The sequence below is a fragment of the Juglans regia genome, chromosome 2, assembly GCF_001411555.2.
Source record: "Juglans regia cultivar Chandler chromosome 2, Walnut 2.0, whole genome shotgun sequence".
Taxonomy (NCBI): Eukaryota; Viridiplantae; Streptophyta; class Magnoliopsida; order Fagales; family Juglandaceae; genus Juglans; species Juglans regia.
The window spans coordinates 6580090-6602200 of record NC_049902.1 but is presented as its reverse complement, the minus strand read 5'-3'; the positions used below and the strand labels follow the sequence as shown (position 1 = coordinate 6602200).

The following is a 22111-nucleotide window of genomic DNA, read 5'->3' as shown; positions in this document are numbered from 1 at the left end:
AAAAATAAAAAATAAAAAAATCAATCGGTTATGGGTCAAAATTATCGGTTCAAATAGTATTTTCCTTTACAAATTATAATACCCGAACCCAACGCTAGGTCTTTTATGCCGTCGGTGCAATATTCTGGAAGATTTGATGTGCTGTAGACATATATAAACATTAATTCTCCTCTGGATCTTAAAAAATCTGCTTATAATTGGTTAAATGCTTCTTAATTGGTTGGTATCCACATGATTCATTAATTAGGGTGAATAAAAAACTGGATCCCCTTCTAGTTTTTCATCCACAATTTTATAATATTCATGCTGGATTTAATTAATTAATTAATTAATTAAGAATATATATATATATTATATGGTAGCTAGCTATAGCATATATCAAAGTTTGAAGCACAATTAGAAAATGTGCAATGTAAACTTCTTAATGATCTTTTTGGATTGTACAAAGTCTGAAGACCGAACATATTTTCACCTTTTAGAGATACAAACCAAAAGGTCCACAAAGTACAATGATTACAGGTTCTAAGAAGATGGGAATAGAAATATTATTTTCCTACATACATATATAGCATATATATATATATACGTCATATTCTTATATATATATATATGTTTTATATATGCAGACTTACAATAATTTTCAGATTATTTTCCTCCAGTAATGGAGTTTCATGATGATATTCTTTCTGCTTGCGCCAGAAAGTACTTCTACGAGCCACAAAAACAAAGCGATCGACTCCTAATCCTAGCTAGGCTGAGACGTTATATCATGCATGTTTTAAAAATACCCGGCAGCAGCACTGTCGTCCTCTAGTGACATGTTAATTAGGCGGTGATCTTGACCCGGAGCTGTGCCATCATCGAAGAGCCACTTCTCTAGCAATGTAAGAGGGACCTGAGTCTCCAAATTTGACTTTGTTTCAACTCGGAAGATGTTGGTTTCTGGTGTCAAATTTGGATTCTCGTCCACCGATAAGGATTGAGATACATCAGAGTTGGAAGAGTTGAAGCTCAACAGCGAGTCAAAAGCAGCATGATCTGATGTTGTGGCAACTTCAGTACTGCTATGACTGGAACCGTTTGCAACGAGCTGGTTGTTATAATTGGAGGAATTTAGAGAGTTTGTCTGAACTGATTTGAGGGAACCAGCTTTGTTCCAGTTCTCGAGCAATCGGGCTATGTTTTCTGCGCTTGATGCATATCCTTGGTATGGTTTGGTGAAAGGATGATAGCCATTGATGGGGGGCTTCGATTCAGGGATTTGAGTTGGTTTGTCTAGGGACAAAGCCTCACAAAGGGCGCGTTTAGCCATGTTGATATCTGTTTGGAGCCTTCTCTCCCACTGACCCTTGGATATTGGCGGTGAGGCCGAGAAACCATCTTGGTTATGGTCATGATCACCAGGGCCAGCACTGTGATTGAGCTTTCTGAGCTTCTTCTTTAGATGGGTATTCCAATAGTTCTTTATATCATTGTCTGTTCTTTGGGGAAGATAGGATGCTATGGCTGCCCATCTGCAAACATTGGAAAATCTTTCATCAATATGTATATGGACAACTGAAATAACATGTCACTTAATTAATTCCATCCCAAAAAATTAACATTCATAGAGATGTTTTAAATATTCTTTTCTTTAAAATATGAAACGTTGAAATCCAACAGATTAAATATCATAACCGATGAATTTGGAAAACGTGAGTTTCCCACCTTACCTCATTAGAGAGAGAGAGAGAGAGAGAGAGAGAGAGAGGAGTATAATTACCGATTACCCAAAAGAGCTTGGAGGTGGACTATCATCTTCTCCTCATGATCAGTGAAGTTACCACGCTTAATACCGGGACGAAGATAATTAGTCCATCTAAGTCTGCAGCTCTTACTGCATCTGAGCAAACCTGTAAAATCAATCAACATGGTATATATGAGTAATTAGTTAACCAAAACATACAGAGAATCTGAATCTTTGGTTACCCTTGCCAAATTTGGCAGAAACAAAAACCAGGAGATCCACTGTAAAGGAAAATAACCAAAGCAGAAAAAGCATTAAATGGACAAAGAAATTAATTGATAGAGCAGAAAATTTACCAGTATTTGTGGGAACGGTTCTCCAATTCCCCGGTCCATGATCCTGAATGTAAGAGACCAGGATGATGTCTTCTTCCGGTGTCCACGGCCCTTTCTTTACTCCAACTTTGTCACAGCAAGGAGGCCTCCCCATCTCTCTCTCTCTCTCTCTCTCTCTCTAATTTCCCAAGATTATCAACGATTTTCTTCGATACGATTCTCTGAAGTCTTTCTTAAAAGAGATGCAGAGACAGGCGTCCAAGTTAGGGGTTGCCTTGTCCAATATGTGTATCCCTTGATTTATACATATATATATATAGAGAGAGAGAGATAGAGATAGAGATAGAGAGAGAGAGAGAGAGAGAGAGAGACAGATCAACCCCAAAAGTGCTGTTAATCCGCTGACCAGACGTAAAATGACTCGCAGCAGAAGAGTAAAAAAGGACAGCAAAGAGCATTTACTCGTTGTTTGATTAAAGTCAGCTATGCTTAGACTCTCTCTCTCGCTCTCCGCCTCACAAAACGGTGTGGCATTCAATAAGGAATCAAGGATGCTGTTGTGGCACTCAAAAAAACCCTACAGTTTCTATTATCTTCTTCAAACGTACGGCTATCAATCATGTAGTACTGTGGGTAGTAGGGAGGCCGATCGACTAGCTTTATAAGAAACTCCTTTTGCATAAGTGAATTAGTTCCATGGCTAGCTAGCTAGCTGCTCCTTAATTTTAACCTTCCTTTGACCTAATCATCATCATCAAAGAAAACTGCCTACTTCATGTGTATATATATATACCAGCGGTGCGAGGCACATTTGTCAGATTGAAAAATAACTTATTTTATAAAACATAAATATGTTTTGGGTTAAAAAAAAAAATGTAATTTTAAGTAAAATAAGTAGTATATAAAGAATTTTTTATGAACTCAATTTCTGTACCTAACAAGTAAAAAGAGATGTAGAAAATTTTTGTGATAGTGATAGTACTTCACTACATAAATCAAAGCAATCCAACCAAAGAAAAAAAAATGAGAAGTGGTAAAATGAAAGGTTGGATTTAAATCTTAAAAATTTTAATGTACCAGCAGCACCCTCGTCCTTCAAAAAACAACACACGTAGACATCATATATTTAGATATGATTTGGATCGATGTATTAATAGTAGTGATATGGTTTGTGAATAGTAATATATAAAACTATTTGGATTAAGATATTTGATTTGATTTTAGAAAATGAGAGAAAAAAAAAGTTAAAATAAAAATATTTTAAAAGTTAAAATATTATTGGAATGTAATTTTTTAATGTAGTTTTTGTTTTAAAATTTAAAAAATTTATATTTAAGAAAATTGTAATGATTAGATTAACAAATTAAATAATATTTTATATTTAAATAATATTTTAAAAAATATATAAAAGTTTTTGAAAACCTAAGAATCTATTAATCTCTTCCTCGAACTCAATAATTTTGTTTGGGAAGAAATAGATTGTCAATTCCCTCCTGACCCAATGATGTTGTAAATTTTTTATTTTTTTAAAAATGTTTATGATGATTAAAAAAATACATAAAAAAATAAAAAAATAATAAAAAAATGAAATACACATTCATGACATATTTTCAGGTTACTTTTTTATTAGTTGTAGCAGTTCTCGTTAGTTAATTAAGAATATTATCATATTTAAATTATGTTAAAACTCTAATTATTTATATAGTTATAATTTTTTTAAAATATTTAACAAAATTTCATTATTTATTTAATGATGAAATATTAGTATTTTATAAATGGCTTAGTTATTTTGAAATTAGTGGTACTTGTGTAAAATTCTGTATGGCGTAAGATTTTCTAATTGATAAAAAAAAGCACGTTTGCCACATCTGTCAAATTGAAGAAAAAAATAAAGTGTAATTTCAAATATTAAAATAGTCTAATGTATAAGAATAAAATTATTATTTATTTATATTCATCATTTATTATGAAATTTAAATTATATTAAAAATTCAAATTAATTAGATAGTTTTTTTCTCTTAAAAATGTACAGTAAAATTTTATCATTTATTTAATGATAAAAAATCAATATTTTATAAATTAAAGTTGATTTTTAGTGTATGATATAATAAACAGTAATAGGATATGTGAAAAAAACATGCTAAGAAAAAAAAATAGCTTCTTTATTGATCATTTAAAACTCAAAAATTAATATTTTTTCCACTTTTTCTTTCTTGCTCTCTCTCAGTTCCTACGCACGATTGCGGTATTACGTTGCACATTGACATTCATATGGATAAAATAAAAAAATTTTTTTAAAAAAAATTACTGTTCATCATACTGTCGATGAACAGTAATAAGATATGAAAAAAAAAAAAAAAGCTGATTTAGATTTACTGTTCACGATGAACAGTAATAAACAGTAACAGTTATAGGCTCTTTTAAGTAATAGGCAGATATATATATATATATATATATATATATATATAAATACTCATTTTGTGCATGCATGAGATCTGATCATGATCTAGTCTTATTTTAATTTGCATGTTAACTGCAAAGGTTGACATTTCAATCCAGTATTTGTCACATGAAAACTATAAGTGTGTGACGTTTAATTAGTATTGACGGTGAGACAGCAATTGTGACTTGTAAGGCTGATCAATGTATGCATCATGCATTTATCATGCATGCAGTCACGACCAATAATTATCAAGAAATTAAAATACAATCGTACTATGTATATATCGATTACTTATTTTAATTTACCCTTATAATATTAATATTATATTAATTAGTGCTGGCCTGCCTAGCAGATCATCGATGAATATATTATACGTATGTATACTAGGGTTTGAGATAGATAGGGACCATATATATATAACCTCGAGGTGGACCATGCATGCTTCTAATTGATAAGGCTATATATAATTCCACTACCATAAACAAATTAATGCCAATCTCATGATTTATATTTTATATTTGTTAATTTGAAACAAGACATATAAGTAGTATTACTATTTATTATATAAAACAAGATATATTTGTTAATTTCAAATTAAATTTCACAAAATATCTTAACTTAAATTATTTTATTATTATTTAAAAATTATTTTATTATTATTTTCATCTCATTTTTTTTTATCTTATTGTCTAAACGAGATCTTAGAGTGCGTGAGCGTATTATAATTAGTACTAGATGAATGTGGTAATATTGTACGTGATTTGGGAGTTGGAATCACCTTTTTTTTTTTTTTTTAACGGATTGGAAATAAGGAGTAGTTTGTGTGTGTGTGTGTGTGTATATATATATATATATATATATATATAAGTACTAGTTAATAAGATCATCAATTTTCGGTGAGAAATATTTTCATAGTTAAAACTTTAAGAATATAATATATATATATAGTACTTAAATTCAAAAAACTTTTTTCTCATGTGGGTCCAACTATAAAGAAGCCGAGTCCTTTGATTAACCCCTCTCTCTCTCTCTCTCTCTCTCTCTCTCTCTCTCTCTATATATATATATATATATCGATAATATTGGTTAAAATTTCAGTACTTACAATTAATTGCACATAAGTCATGCCGTATTTATTTATGTCGGCCGTCTTATGTAAAAGTTTGAAATCTAAAACATATATGCAATATTAATGTAACGACTGTGAAAGTGGTCACAACATGAAACGTTAAGTCGGTAGATCATTAATACTACAGATTCTAATATGATATATGAAAATTTCTATATATGCATCATTAACGTGCATGGAAGCTTGTAACATCAATTTATATAAAAAAAATTAGTATATAAAATTTTTATAATTAACATGTGCCTAAGTGTGTTTACACAACAAATTATAAGTGTGCAGAATTAATCATGATATATATATGCATGAAATTAAAACCGAGATCTTAAAAAATAAAAATTAAAAAGCGAGTCCGCCTTTTTAATTTTAGTGCACATGCATGATGTGCAAAGATGTTGACGTGTTTAGCTAACTATTTCTTATAAAAATAATTATTTTTATAAAAATAAATATATTTTCATCGCACATAATTATTTTTATTATAAATAATTTTTCCGGACGTTTTTTAATATATTGTGTTAGTTGTTTGCAAGCTGACAATGGGACCTACAATTCTTGGTATGAGAGAGATCGAGAAAGATTAGTTAAAATCATGGGGTACAAGATTAGAGTCATATATATTTATTAGCGACAAGATATACTCAAGCATGAGTTTGGACTTAATCGGATCATCATGATTAACTAATTGAATAATGAAAACGACGTACGTACGGAAATTGGACTATACTCTTCAAAATGAAGAAAGCTGTTATGTTTAGATCAGCAGTAGTACTAATTAATTATTACGGGCGAAGACATATATTCTAGGCTAGAACTGTACATTCTCTCTCTCTCTCTGAGTACTGCTGGAGTCATCGCTATTGGCCACGGCGGGCTCTAGCATATATTTTTTGATGTATTTTTTTTACAGTTTTTTTTTTTTATAAAAATTTTTTTAATATTTTTTAATATTTAAAAAAAATAAAATAAATTTATAATATTATTAAAAAATATTTTCTTAATTATAAAATAAAAAAATTATTAAAAAATACTTCCTTAATCATGAAGTAAAATAAAAAAATAATTTTTTTTTACTTCATGATTAAGAAAGTATTTTTTAATAATATTATAATTTTTTTTTTAAATATTTAAAATTGTTAAAAAAATCTATATAAAAATAATTGTTAAAAAACACATGATATAGCCAATGGTGACTTCCAGCAGCGGTAGCTCTATCATTTTCCATATATATATATATATGGTTGATTTTGTTTGACTTGATGTATAAGAGAAGTTTCAAAATTAAATCTCTTACAAATGAAATCTTGCAATTAATCTAATTATCAGTAGTACTATGTATGTGTGTCTTCACATGACTGACTTGTAAATAGAAGAACTACTCATACAATAATAATTTACAAGTGAATTAGCATATGTACGTATTATTGTTATGTTAATTTCCAGCCTAAACTGATCCCATAACTTCAATCCATTTTAATTAATATTCCACGAACGGCTCTAATTAAGGTAGAATCCAGCCAAAGCGATAATCCATCTACCTCGGTTAACTGAGATCATGGCCTGCATGCAGGTCACACAACAATGTATTCCTTGATCAACTTCTAGTCATACAAGCTAGGATTAAGTGAGTTGCTATCAATAGTACTCAACTTAAGATGGGAAAGGTTAAACATAGATTATAAGAGCAAAGCCTCGTCTTTAATTTTCACAATCGCAAAAATATAATAGATAGGGAGGAAAAGTGGATATAGACGTTCGAGTGCCCCATGCTCCGTGACAGGGTGGAGGCGTTAATCGGTCCAATCAACTCCTGAATATGCTCAGCAACATCAAGTAAGACCCCAACCGACAATAGGAATCATGTGATCAGGAGGCCGAACGGCAAAATATATGTTGTAACGTATGAAACCTTTGATCGTATCCTAGTGAATATATAACCCACTAGATCGATAGGCATCATACGAGTGACACGTATCATAAATCTTGTGTTGTCGAGGGTCAATATTGTGGGCGATAATTAAGTTTAGAATCTTGAAAAAATATGATAAATGAACCTGTTTGATGCTCTTCATCCCATCATAAGGAGGAGCATTTGTACCAACAACCAACTGCCTCACCTCTGCATCCGAAAGGCCATCCAGTCCATCAGGATCAGTGCCCTCGTCCTCAACTGTTTCCTCACCAGCTATAGACTCCCCGAGCACCACGTTTGGATATGCAGTCTCCAAAGTGCAATACCAATAAAATCAGCAAGTATGTCTGCCAAGAACGGGAATGAAATACCTTGCACGCCGATAACATAGTTACCCTTAGCATCCAGACTGGAGGCACCAAGCCCTCTATAGAAGTTGGTGACAAGATCAATATATGTCACAAACTGGAACGCCTCGTCCTTGCGGTCCAAAATCGGTGACCAACCTTGCTCCACCAAATGTCAAGGAGCGACCCTCGAAGAGAAGATCCTGAAAATCGTCGATCTTCACTTGAGGCTCCAGTAAAATTTTATGGCCTAACAATATATCGACCGTGCTACTAGAAGAACCTAGTTCCCCTAGTCTGGCACGCTTTGACCTTCCCTTAAAAGACATTTCAACCTAAAATTTAAATAATAAAATTAAAAAGATTAGTTACAAAATATAATATACAAAATAATCATAAAATTATATAATTAATGAAAAAATATAAATATGTTTTCTGTGTTCAACCATTTGAACACTGCAAATAGCGGTCGAAAGGTTTTGATTTGGGTTATAGACGTTCGAGCACTTACAAAGAGTTCGAACGGTGTTGTATATAAACAGATGAACGGTTGAGATACCGTTCCTAAGAAAGTCTTTTGGGTTCTACTCATTCGACCGGCATCAAACCATTCGAATTGTAATGTGTATAGGTAGTCGAACGGTTGAGACACCGTTCCCAATAAATTCTTTTCATTTCTAATCATTCAAACGGTATACAACCATTCGAACGGTAATGTGTATAGGCAGTTGAACAGTTGAGACATCGTTCCCAAGAAAGTCTTTTCATTTCTAATCATTTGAACGGTATACAATCGTTCGAACGGTATTGTATATAGGCAGTCGAACGGTTGAGACACTGTTCCCAATAAAGTATTTTCAGTTCTAACCTTTCGAATGTGATTGAAAACGTTCGAATGGTAACTAGATCTAGCTTAGCAATGGCTGAGTCGACTCAATGGCCATTGAAACGAAAGGAATCCACTGATTCCTTTTGTTTATTCAACAAAATATCACACACGCAAGGCCAAAATGTCTATAGAACCATTTCGGCCTTGTGTTTTGTAGCCCTAGAGTACTAAATCTAAGCTGAAAATACGTTTTAAATAAATTCTAAATAATAATAAAAAATAACAACAAAAATATGAAAATACGAAATAAAAAATGTACCTATTTGATAGTAGTGTTGTTGGTCAACAGTGGCGGTGATACGGCAGAGAAATGGTGTCGATACGACTATCGTTTGAAGGTTTTTAATGTTTGAATGGAAATGAGGCCATTCGCGGTGCTGGGTCCCTTTATAATGCAGTACTATTCGAACGGTTGTGTATCGCCGTCGAACGCTCAATTGTAACGTTCGAACCTATATGCACTATATTATTACATATTACTATATAGTATAATATATGTTATTAATAGCTATATAGTAACTATATATAATACTTATACTATAGTAGCTATATAATCATGTTGACTATATATATAGTACTTATTAATATATAGTAATTATATTAACTTATAAAGTAATTATATATAAGTATAGTAACTATATATACTAATATACTTAGTGTTATATTATTATATGACTTAATTAGTATAGTTATCATAATTTATAATGGCTATATTTATACTATACTTATAATTGTTATCATAACTTCTAATAATAACTATAGTATAATTAACTTATAATAGTAACTATAGTATAACTATATTATATATTATTAACTATATTATTATATATTATTAACTATATTTAGTGTTATATTATTATATAACTTATATCAGTATAGTTATCATAAATTATCATAGCTATACTATATACTATACTTACAGTTATTACACTTATGCTATATACTTATACTAATATATAGTACTACTCATGTATAGTTATTATACTTATAGTATGTACTAATATACTTATACTAGTACTATATTTATATATCAAAAAATATATAGTGAATTAATAAGTTAATTTAATAATGTGGTTGAATTAAATAATTATAATAATATTGTTTGATTAAAAGAGGTAAAATTACTATTATTTAAATCCACAAGTACATTCGAACGTGACATAACACCTTTCAATTGTATGTAATATAGTTCAAATGGTAATATGCATAAAGAAGAAAGTTTGAATGCTTGCGCCAAATTTTTGGTTGCGGGTAAATTTTGGCACTCATTGAATTTTAACATTCGAACACCACAATTAACCATTCGAACGCTTCAGTCAAAATTTTTCTAGCTAGGAAATTTTGGCACCCATTGAATTTTCATGTTCGAACTTTAAAATTAGTCGTTCGAACGGAAGCTGACGACCTAGGTGATAACTTATTCCGTTGTTATAAGTTGTATTTTAATTAGAATGGCGTCGTTTCAAGGTGTGGGGAACTTATTACAACGGCAAAAGTCGCTGTAATAAGTTTTAAAACCTACTTTCCCTACAAAACCCATTAGCCCACGAACTTCTCTCATTTTCTCATTTCTTCTTCTTTAACCAGCGCCTAAAACACTCCTCTTCTCCACAATCCTCCACCTCTCTCCATAATCCTTCATTCTATCCACGAAATCTATAAACATTAGCACATTATTGATTCAAGGTAATTTTTTTTAAAATTTCTATATAAATTAACTCATTTTCTTTATTATACTAATAATATTTGTTTAAACATCATTTTGTAGGTGTTTCTTGAATTATTTCGGTTTGCACAGCTCAAGGTATGTCCATATTATGAATTTATCTTCATTGTGGTTTATCTTCATTGTGTATTGATGTCTGTGTATTTATCTTCATTGTGTATTTATCTCCATAATAGTTTTCATAATCGAATCTATATATTTGTGTATTTATCTTCATTGTGAATTGATGTTTGGGATGATGGAGAAATGTTTTGCGATTGCTCTCTGGTTTATATTATGAGTTTTACTGTTCGAACGCAATATCAAATCGTTCGAATGTTAACACAGAAAATAGTTTAATTATTAATTATATATATCTAGGATATATTTTTTTTTATTGAAAACAGACATAATTTCATTTCATAAAGAAGTTACATCTGTGACTCAAGTTACAAGCCAAAATAACTCATGTTGTAAGTTTCCCAATACACAAATATATTTGCAACGGGCATTGTCTGAACTTCAAAACAGAGTATCAATCTCTATATAAAACAGAGGTAAAATCAACCCTCATCCACACTCCATCCTCCAACGGAAGAGAAGTAAACACCACACTCATCCTCCAAATTGAATGAGGGAGGAACCAACACTATTATGGATATAAGTGCAATAGCCTATTTCACTTTATTTTTGCTACAAATAGAAAACCCAACAAACAAACACCAACAAAACACACCGACATAAAGTCGGAAATACATAAAACGGAAACAACAACCAAACACCAAACAACAGAATCGGAAAAGCATAAAAGGGAAACACTGAATGACACGTGCCACTTTGGGAATGAGCCAATTGGTCGGTCAAGATGGTGCTAGAGTCACTGGGCCCAGAGCTGCAGCGCATGGCATCAACATAAGGTGATTCGTGGTGGCTCGAGTGCGCCACGCGTTCGCTTTAAACCTCGCATCAGTGCAACGCGCCGCTCTGAATGGTGCCCAATAAAGTCGACTGCAAGATCGGCAGGGGAGGATTCTCTCGGTGATGCGCGTGTAGGAAATGGTCACCGGAGAATCTCGAATCGACAACCCTCCCTTATTCGACCCAAAGAAAAAACTAAAAAACCACCAGAGACGCAGGGTCGGCAGTAGAAAGGGAGGAGAGGAAGAGGAAGAAGGAGCCAAAGCTCCCCTTCCCCCAGCTGGGTTCGGACGAGAGAGGGTTTCTAGAGATAGAGGCTCTAGTTTTAGAGAGAGAGGGACGAGAGATGCAATTTTCTTAAATTACATGTTATATATCTAGGATACTTAAAATACACTTAATAATTAAAATACATAATTATACCCTGAAAATATACTTAATATTAAAACATAATAATTAGGATACTTAAAATATACTTAATATTTAATATACTAATGATACTTAAAATACACTTAATATGTATAGTTACTTAAAATACACTTAATATTAAATTTGATATAGATGAGGCTGAAATAGTTGATGCAACAGCTGATCAAAGTGTTGAGTCATCTGAAGTATCTACAGATGATGAGAGCGAATCTACAGATGAAACTGATACAAATGATTGACCGATTTTGTGTTCACATTACACAATATCTCGCAATTATGTCACCAAAGAGGAAGGAAGTTCGCATCCCATCTCCACATGTTCTTAACTTTCCGTCTGGCTCAAGATTAGAGACTGACTCTAAGGAACAAGGTAAACAGCTAATACTCATTTTTTCAATTAAGATAATTGATAATTGATACAAGGTAAAAAACTATATATATATTTTTTTTTATAGAGATAACAATACAATTTCGTCTCGGACGAGGTACTACTAGAGGTGAGACGTTAGAAGAATATCGTAAAGTATATAAGATTAAGATTAACATTCCTGATGAACATACCGGAGGCAAGGGACAACAAGCAGCTTGGCTTGCATCGTATATGAGTGCTCTTACACAGACTTATACGTCTTTGGATACGTGTTCATGGAAACTCAAATGGTAAAAAGATAAAAATAATGATACTTGGCCATGCATTTAAAACTTACCATTCAGATCGATTACCCTTTTGACTTGACAGTACTAGTACCATCATGTGGTGCCACTTAATTTATTAAAAAAATTAAAAACAAATGCAAATATAAAAGGGGAAGAGAGATCCTAGAGTTTTCCTCTTTTTGTATTTTTAGAAGTTCTTTTAGTTTAAATGTTTTTATTAACTAAACATGACGGGTACTACCACTTCAACATGATCATTTGATCTATAAGTTTCAAATGGTCCAATAACAGTATTCAAAAGATAATAGCTACTAGCATAAAACCCATGGATAGTAATGTTTTTGTACCCGATCCTATAAAAGTATATATGGTACAGTCTCTATAATATTCTCATCAATTTTGAGGGAAATAAAAGATTAATATCTAGCTAGGTTTTCTACATCGATCATGTTTCATGTAAGGACAAACATATTATATATATATAAGCCACATGACATGCATACTTGAAAACTGCATTAGAAGATTGTGTGAAAGAGAAATAAAGTCAAAAGTGTTCTAAGCTCTCGTATGAAGTTATCTGGCCTTAATGTGTAAAAATCCTTATACGATGATGCATGCTAACTTTGTTGTATAGTTCCATCACATAATTTGTCGCATTCACGATTTTGTTGATAATATTTTCCAATATTATTTAGCGATAATGAAGTTAGCTAGCTAGCTACCTACTACTTATCTTTACAAGCTGAAAGACAACAAAGATAGTGATAATTCATGACACGCATGCATAATATTCTTGTTATAACTCGTCGATATTGGATAAACCTTTTACTTTTTTTCTCTTCTTAGCTCAAAAGTCTGAAGAATTTATTGGCCGGCTAAGCTAGCGCTAGACGATGTGGACATGCACAACCAAAATTAATCCTGGCACGCATGCGTCAGGAAGAGGATCATCGATCGAGTCCAGGTCCATTCATCACGTACGTACGCATTGTAATGACAAGAAAACAAAGGAGGTTGCCATTTTTGGCACCTCTGCGTTGAAATCTTCTTGTTCACATGATGGTACGTATAACAGACAGACAGAAATTTGTTTCTCGAATTAATTCGTTTGTTTGTTTTGTTCTCAATGTCTAAAAAAGATCTCAATATCTAAAACAGGAAAAATTAAATTATAGACCATATATGCCCTTACTCTTTTTGATTCATTCTTGCATTCCACATTGAAACTTGCAGTAGACGTATGCAATGACCCAATATATATATACATATATATTATATGTGGGAGCAAAAATGCATGCATGTACCAGAATGCATGATGAGCGGTAAGCTGTGATATTGTGGAGAGAGGTCGAGATTTACAAGTGGGATGTTGTAAATAAACATGCAGAAGACGTATGCAATGACCCAATACATATTCACTCTTTTTGGAACAATTGAATTTCATCTCAGAATCATGTACAAACATGACGTTTGATAGTCAATTATGTTCGAATGCTTTTTTTGTGAGTAGTCAATCAATACCAGTCTGTTTGACCAAATTGGCATGGGAAATGTTCGAACAAAAAATTTGATGGTCGAACAGGAAAATATCTTTGAACTTATTGAGTAAAACGTTTGATCAGACTTTAATACAATCGAACGACTTGCTATGAGATGACGTTTGAACGTTGATTTCATGTTCGATGTTATCATTCGAACAACTCCCAGTATTGTTCGAACGTTTAATAAAGATTAAATTTGAATGTTTTGTATCAATGTTCGAATGGTTTTACTGATTTTGTTTGAACGGTTTTAGGTCATTCGAACGGTAACTATTTTATTTTACCAAATAATGAAAAACCAAATATACATACATAATATTTAAAACAAAAAAATCCATTACAATTTGTTGAGTAGCCATAAAAGTAGTCTCATAAGTGCGAACTAAATAAATAAAACAGTAGTACTAGCATTATTCGTATAGAAATAGATCTCAAAATCTGTACTCAATTCCTTGATCTTAGAATTCACTTCTTCTAACGTTCTAGAGGTGTTGGAGGCATATCCAAACGATGAGGAAGAGCTATAAGGCTTTACATAGTGACCCAAACTACTCAAATATCATAAACGTTAATCCAGAATTTGTGTAAAAACCTAAACATCACTTGTTAAGGAATTTTGATCTAATGTAGATTTAACACGTAAGGCAACAATTTTTTCTTACACATAAGAGAAAGAATTAATATTGCCACAAATATTCAAATATGTTTAATTAAAATAAATAATAATACTAACATAATTTTCACGGGCATCGGGATGAGTCCACTCTCCATTTTGTCACCATTCGAACGGAACATATACTGTTCGAACGTTTCTCCATTTCCTCTGATATTTCTGCAATAAATCTCTGTTTGAAAACTTTATTTTACATTCGAATATTGATTAGCGTATTTGTTCGAACAATATAATAATTTATTTGAATGATAAGTCAATGTTCTGCTAAATTTAGTGACTTAACCGACCAATTTCTCGTTCGATCATATATGATATCTATTTAACATTGATTGACATCGACATTCGAACGTTGTTGTATGTTGTTCAAAAGGTAAATCAATGTCCACTAAATTTTGTCACTTAACACGCCAAATTATCATTCGACCATATATAATATTCGTTCGAATGTTTATTTTATTTTGTTTGAACGTTTTTAGGCAATGTTCAAACGGTTATTTTATTAGGGATGAAATTTTTTGTCCTTACACATATCGTTCGAACATGCATGTTCGAACGGTAAACGCATTCCATCGTTTTTTTTTTTTAAATTTGTCCTTACATCTCATTTTTTGGAACGATTTTCATTTCGTCTCAAATAATATTCGTCCCAAAAACAATTTTTTGTTATTGTACAACTCGGATAATTGATGCATGCATGCATTACGTGCATGTGAGTAAGTGTATGATCATGATCATTCTTTAATTAAAAAGTTATGCAATTAGAATTAAAAATGTTGAAAAAGTCAAATAATGATATAATTCCCACTACAGAACTTACTTTGTTAGATCAATATTAGAAGATGCATGCATGAGATCTGAGTACTGATGATCACTTGGCCGCAATTTATATTGTAATTAAAATGTTTGTTAAGAGTTTCAATATTAGATCAAATGTTCTAATGGATGTTAATTAATTTTTCTCGATGAAAAATATCGACCATCGTCGAGCATATATACATATATAATGGATACGTGCATGTAGTGATCATGATCAATAGGTCTAGTATAATTGTAATTAGTAATTAAATGGATATTTTGATACCTTTAATATTAATTTCTAAAGTATTTTTTGAGTTTTTAAATGATTTGGGTTGTGTTTGGGAGGTGATCAAAGATATTCTATGAATAGTAGTAAAAAAGTAATAAAAAAGTAATGATTGAATATTGAATAGTAGTCAAAATTAAAAATAAAATAATGAATAGTAGTAGAGTATTTTCAGAATACTCCACCACCCAAACTAGCCAATCTTTGTATACACATGATGATGAACATGTACAAGATCACTTGTCAATTAATAATCCAACATTCCGATAGATTTTTTTATAACTGATATATATGCATGGTGTTTTAGTAGTGATAGTGTTGAGGACATGTTTCACCGATGTGCACTCTCGATCTCCTACAACCAAAGAGTAAGAGGGCTTGGGGTGGTAAAGTGGACCCTCCGATGCCTAAGTTAATAACGATGTGAGTAATATGAAAGCCCAAGTTGTTCCAGCTTTGTGAGCATACCTGGCCTCCTTAAATATAGATTTTACCTTCTTCTGTTCCTTCGGGTTTAACCGCCTTATCTGTTATTTGAAACTTGAATTTTTGTTCCCCAGAGTTATCCATCCGTTTTCAATTGATAGACACGTTTAACAACACTAGTATAGCTGGTGGGTATTTAGGCCTCAGGTGTCTTGCTAGGTCATGGAAATCTAGGCCCAGGAAAACACCCTGCGGGCCTTTGTGAATATTGAAGCCCTTCCAGTTACCCCGCAAAGTCTCATTGCATGTTGTGCGATGGGACTTTTCCATTAGGCATCTTAAGGTTCTTTTGATCAATTTACTTTATTCTCCTCGGACTACTGTGCCATACGATGGAGTTTCTAAATCACTAAGGGGGTGTTGGGCCTTACAATTACCATTGTTTGTGAGGCTAGGCTTTGGGCCTTGTGCTTTGAGCCCAATGCCTCGTGCTCCTTTCAGCTACCCCATGAGTCCCCTTTCAGCTACCTGCGAGTCCTTGCCATGCACAATGGGTTCCCTAGGCGACGTTTGGGATTCTGTGTCATGATTCCCCCACGATCTTTGTCAGAAACCGATACACCTTCCTTCTTATCAACTATTGTCAGTATTTATTATGAGGCGTTGTTCACCTTTCTTCTCTTTCTGTCTTCTTACTCAAGTTTCTTGGTTTGCTCCTTGGCTTCCCTAGTTTCCATCATTTCGTGCTCCCCAGTTTTCTTCTTTCTTTTCTTTCCTCGCATTTTCCACATTCACGTTTTCCATGGCTTTTAGTAAGAACCTAGTCGTAGGTTCTTCTCGAGGTGTTGGTCCTTCGTGACCTCGCAAGACTTTCACCCCATGTGGCTCAGGTGGCGTTGCTACTAGCCCTAATGTTGATGGAGACGTTTCTCGCTCCATTTTCAAAGGTCATCGTTGGGTTTCCTCTCTCTACCGTCGCGAACTAGACGATGCGAGGGACTATTTTAATATCCCCAACTCAGTGGGATTGTCTCTACCTGGCCAACAGAGGGGAGCCGTGGACATCAGAGGTATGGTTGTTTCCATCACTCTTTATTTGGCTATGTTTACAATGGGGCTTCTCCTGCCCTTCGTGCAGCCCATTCACGACGTCTTAGACGTCTTAAGTCTTGCTCTGGCCAACTGGTGTTGAATGCATGGTGCATCTTGATGGCTTGCTGCGTTTTGTGGTTGCGAGTTTTGGAACCTACCGGTGATGATTATCCTGATCTCACCGCTCGAGAATTCATAGTAAATATTCTCACACCAAAGATTGGTCCAAAAAGTTTTTCTTTGTTTCGGGGAAGGGGGTGGGAATTTTCAGCGGACAAGGTTTTACATTGGGAGTTTTCCATTCGAGCGGATTGGTCGCTCATCCCAGAAGAACGTGATTTTGAAATCTTACTGTCCCCCCAAGAAGAAACTCGCATTCGCTTGGTTCAATCTTAGGCAATGGCAAATCTTAACTCTACCTGGTCTGACGCCCACAAATATTGATAGATTTTTAATGGTTCCTAGTCGAGCCCATGTGCTTGGTCATGAGATCCTAGGTGCTCCTTCACCGGCAGGAAATCTGAAAAGGGGACCACCTCCAGAGGCATGTGCGGGGGGGTGATAGAAGGCTCGTCTTGCGGTGAAACCACCGGACGCTTCTAGTTCCTCTAGAGGCGCTCCACTTCCCCTCGCCAAACACAAGAGAGGGGTCTTCAAATCCCCCATTAACTCGATTTGATTCGCTGGATGCTATTGGCCCAAGCGGATATTGAATTGGATTTTATTATTGAAGATGAGGAGGCGAAGGCCTTAATGTCGGGAACTTCTACTAGGCAAGCAATTACTCCCGAGAATGCCCCTCCCCGAGAGGGGGAGTATTTTATCTCTGTTATGGACCCAAATTGCCTTAACGCACCTACTGTTAGTGACCTTCCTCCCTTCTTGGCTGAAGATGAGGATTCGTTTCACATAGTGGCCGCTAGCGAGTAATCATCTGTTGCCTCAGAGGCTTTGGGTGGGGAGACTCTTGAGCTGCCCTTCGTCTTCCTGAATTTGTCCACGGCGAGTAGGAGCAGTGTCGATTCCTTCCCCCTTTCACACTTCCCCAGAGGGGGAGCGAGGAACCTTTTCCCAATTTATTGTAAGTGGATGTTGTTGTTCCCCCCGCGTTCAACACTTCAACGAGAAGGGGTGGAGAAACTTCCCTAACATTTTCTGCTGACGATGGGCGAATTGGATATTCTTATGAGGCTCCGTTCCAGGAGAGTGCTTCCATTCCTCCAATTCACCAAATAGCCGAGACTTCAACTCAAGTAAATGTCAACCCCTTGCCTCCCCTTGCTCGGGAACCGTTGATTCTAGAACGTGTGACTGGGGTTTCCTTCTAGATCCCTGCTGCTTGGGATGGTGCCTCCTCCTCTCGGCCAGAGGACTCCTCTCAGGCCTTCAAATCACGCCGCAATGAAGCATTTCATTCCACTATTCTCCACTTACGTGGCATTCTTTTGCCAGTAAGCTTTACTTTGATTGTTTTAACTCTGCTTGGATTGTTGTTATTTTGTTGGGTTATGATTTTCTTTGTCCTGATTGACTTTTTTTTTTTTTTTTTTGTAGGGATTTTATAGGTTGGCTGAGATGCTTGTCGAGGATTATATGGAGCTCGAATAGGAAAACGACTCCATGCATTCATTCATTGGTAGAGCTCACAGGGCTTTCACTTCCACTCGGGAGGGAAATGAAAAGCTGGCAGTAGTGCTTGCTAGGGTTAAAGCTTCCTACCGAGAACAAGTTGCTTCTCTTCAATCCCAGCTAGCGAGCACATTGGACGAAAACACATTGTATAAGGCTAGCGTCGCCGAGATGGAGGCTGAGCGAAACAACTTTACTGCCCGTCTAAACGAGATGGAGAAAGAACTGGAAGACTTAAGGAAGGCAAAAGCTGATTGCCTCACTCGCCTAGCTGCTTTTGAGAAAGAACGGCGGGAAACCCTCCTCTAGCTAAGTGTTGCTCAGGGCGAGAAAGTTAAAGTAGAGCAAGACTTGGCTGCAACCAAGAATGCCCTCAAAGAACATGATAGCAATTTTTGGATGCTGAGTCAGAGTTGGGAGGGTAACAAAAAAGCCTTGGCTGCTTCTGAGGAAAAGGTTTCCAAGTTGAATCGAGAACTAGGCCTTCTGCAGAAGCAAATTAATCTCCTTATCCCACAAATCAACTATACCTGTGCCATTCAGGATCGCAGTTTTGGGCTTGGTTTCAAGCTTGGAATCAAATAATTGCAGGCGCTTTTACTTGCACGTCCCCAGACGAACCACACCACCTTGAATTGGAGAGATATACGTGCTAGTTCTGCTGCCTACCATTACTTTGATTCTATTGGGCGAGATGTAATGCCGGAAGCCTTTCCTCCTCCTTGCCTGTTCCTTGACAATTTACTTCTAGCATTTTGCCTTTGTTTGTTTTTCGGGCAAAACGCCCTTTAGTGATTGTGTATTTTGGTTTTGGGGACACTTTTTGTTATTATCAAGTCATATGAATGTTCAATGGTAAAAAGACCTTATCTCTTTACTTTAGTTGTTGTGTATTCATGGAACTGTGTATAAATGGCTCGTTAATCACAACTTATCTCAAAGTTAGCTTCCTAACATAACCTATTCTAAATTGGGTCAATTTAGATAAAAATGGGGGGAAGAGGACAACAATGACTTAACTCATTTAAAATCCGCTCGTGTGACCTTGGTGGGTGGAGTTACCTGATCGCTTGATTTTTGGCGTTCCTCAACCTTGTCGCTTGAGTGAGAAGGTGTAACGGGAGAGTTCTCGACCGCCTAACCTTAGTGAGTATAGTAAGGCGTAAGAGATGTTCGACAACTTCATATTGGCGAGTGGCATAATGGGAGGGCTCCTCGACCGTGTAGCCTTTGCGAGAAGGTGTAGCGGTAGAGTTCTCGACCGCGTAACCTTGGCGAGTGGAGTAAGGCGGGAGAGATGCTCGACCTCTTCATATTAACAAGTGGCATAACGGGAGGGTTCCTCGACCGTTTAGCCTTGGCGAGAAGGTGTAGGGGGTGAGTTCTCGACAACGTAACCTTGGCGAGTGGAATAAGGTGGGAGAGATGCTCTACAGCTTCACATTAGCAAGTGGCATAACAGGAGGGTTCCTATACCATGTAGCCTTGGCGAGAAGGTGTAAAGGGAGAGTTCTCGACCGTGTAACCTTGGCGATGGAGTAAGGCGGGAGAGTTGCTCCCCCGCTTAACACTGGCGAAATATAGGAGATAATAAAAGCAATAACACATTGTGAATGAATGAGTTTATTGAAAATAAATTCCCTCAGAAAAAATAACAATTAAACAAAAAGTCTCAAGCATAATAATGAAATTTTAATCATAAAACTTCCTTAGGTGCTCAGTGTTCCTATAACCAAGTACGGTCCCTCCCATCTTGGGCCCAATTTTCCTTCTTCTCTTGAATGATTCCCACAAACACCTTCATGTACTTCCTTCATCACATACCCGGCCTCCTCCTTTGAGATACATCTTAGCAATGGGCTAGAAAAGCCTCGCCTGTATAATGTTTCATCTATCAAGGTGAAAGGGGTTGCCCTGTTTCTTATTTTCCTTGCCTCCTCCCAAGAAGCGGGTAGCTCACCTTCTTTCATATATTGGGTGATGTCATCTGCCCATCTTGGCAAATTTTCATCGATTCCACAAACTTCATCCCCTATGGCTATCGTATCTACTGCTCTGAGGGCTACCTCCCATGGCAACATTTACTCCTACCCTGCCGATGCTACCATTGTTAGTCGATCCACCTTCCAATTGTCCCCTCTAAGAATCCATTCGATTCGAAAATACTGGAATCGACGAGACTTCTCTTGAACATGATGGAAGTACCTCATTAGCTTCAGTCTCTTCGTATAATACTCTCCTGTGATTTGGCCAACCACCACCTAGGAATCCGCCTTGACTACTATCGAACTCCCTCTTGATGCTTTAGCTATGGCCAGACCCATGCACTGCCTTGTACTCCGCTTCATTGTTTGTCACCTTGAAGTTCATTCGGATGGCATGAAACGACTATATGCCGTCTTCTGTTATGATGTGAACACCCACACCCCCTCTAACTCGGCAAGATGAGCCATCAACATACACGAGCCACTATTCCTTCTCCAGCGCCTTTGGTGTCTCCTCGGGAAAGTTTATTAACTCTGCGACAAAATCGATCAAGACTTGCCCTTTGACAAAGGCTCTGGGAACATAACTGATGTCATATTCGCTTAACTCCACGGACCATTTCACCCAACTACCTCGAAGTGTCAGGCCTTTGCAGCACCATTTGCAAGGGCGTGAAAGTGATGACCCTTATGGGGTGGGCCTAGAAATAAGGGCGCAACCGTCGTGCTAACGTCACTAGGGCGAAGACGATCAACTCGATCTTTGGGTATCTCTTCTCTACTCCTTTCAAAGCTCTACTGACATAATATACGTGCCTCTGATCCTTCCCTTCATCCCTGACTAAAACCACGAACACCGCTTCTGGAGTGGCGGCCAGATAGAGTGACAAGGGCTCCCCTTGCTTTGTCTGACTGAGTAGTGGCGGGTGGGCGAGGTACTCCTTCAGCTATGCAAACACTTCTTCACATCGTGCATTCCATTCTTGCGCCTTCTTTAGTACCTGGAAAAGGGGCATGCATCTGTCCGTTGAACGGGATACGAATCTGTTGCGAGCCACTATTCTTCCCGCCAGCTTTTGGACCTCATTAAGAGTCATGGGCAGTGTCATCTCGATGGATCACCCTGAGTTTCTTGGGATTTGCCTTAATGCCCATTTCAGACACCATGAAGCCCAAGAACTTGCCCAACTGAAT

The 22111-nt window shown here is 35.6% G+C and overlaps 1 protein-coding gene across 1 annotated transcript; it reads right to left on the bottom strand.

Moving 5' to 3' along the window:
• Nucleotides 1–406: 406 nt before the first annotated feature.
• Nucleotides 407–2347, bottom strand: LOC108995419 (myb-related protein 306-like). Its single transcript, XM_018970993.2, has 3 exons — nt 2083–2347; nt 1763–1892; nt 407–1514 (listed from the first exon to the last, which is right to left on the bottom strand). Exons 1-3 carry the CDS (start codon nt 2213–2215, stop codon nt 779–781), a joined length of 999 nt encoding a protein of 332 aa, XP_018826538.1. The 5' UTR covers nt 2216–2347; the 3' UTR covers nt 407–778.
• Between the last annotated feature and the right edge of the window lie 19764 nt (nt 2348–22111).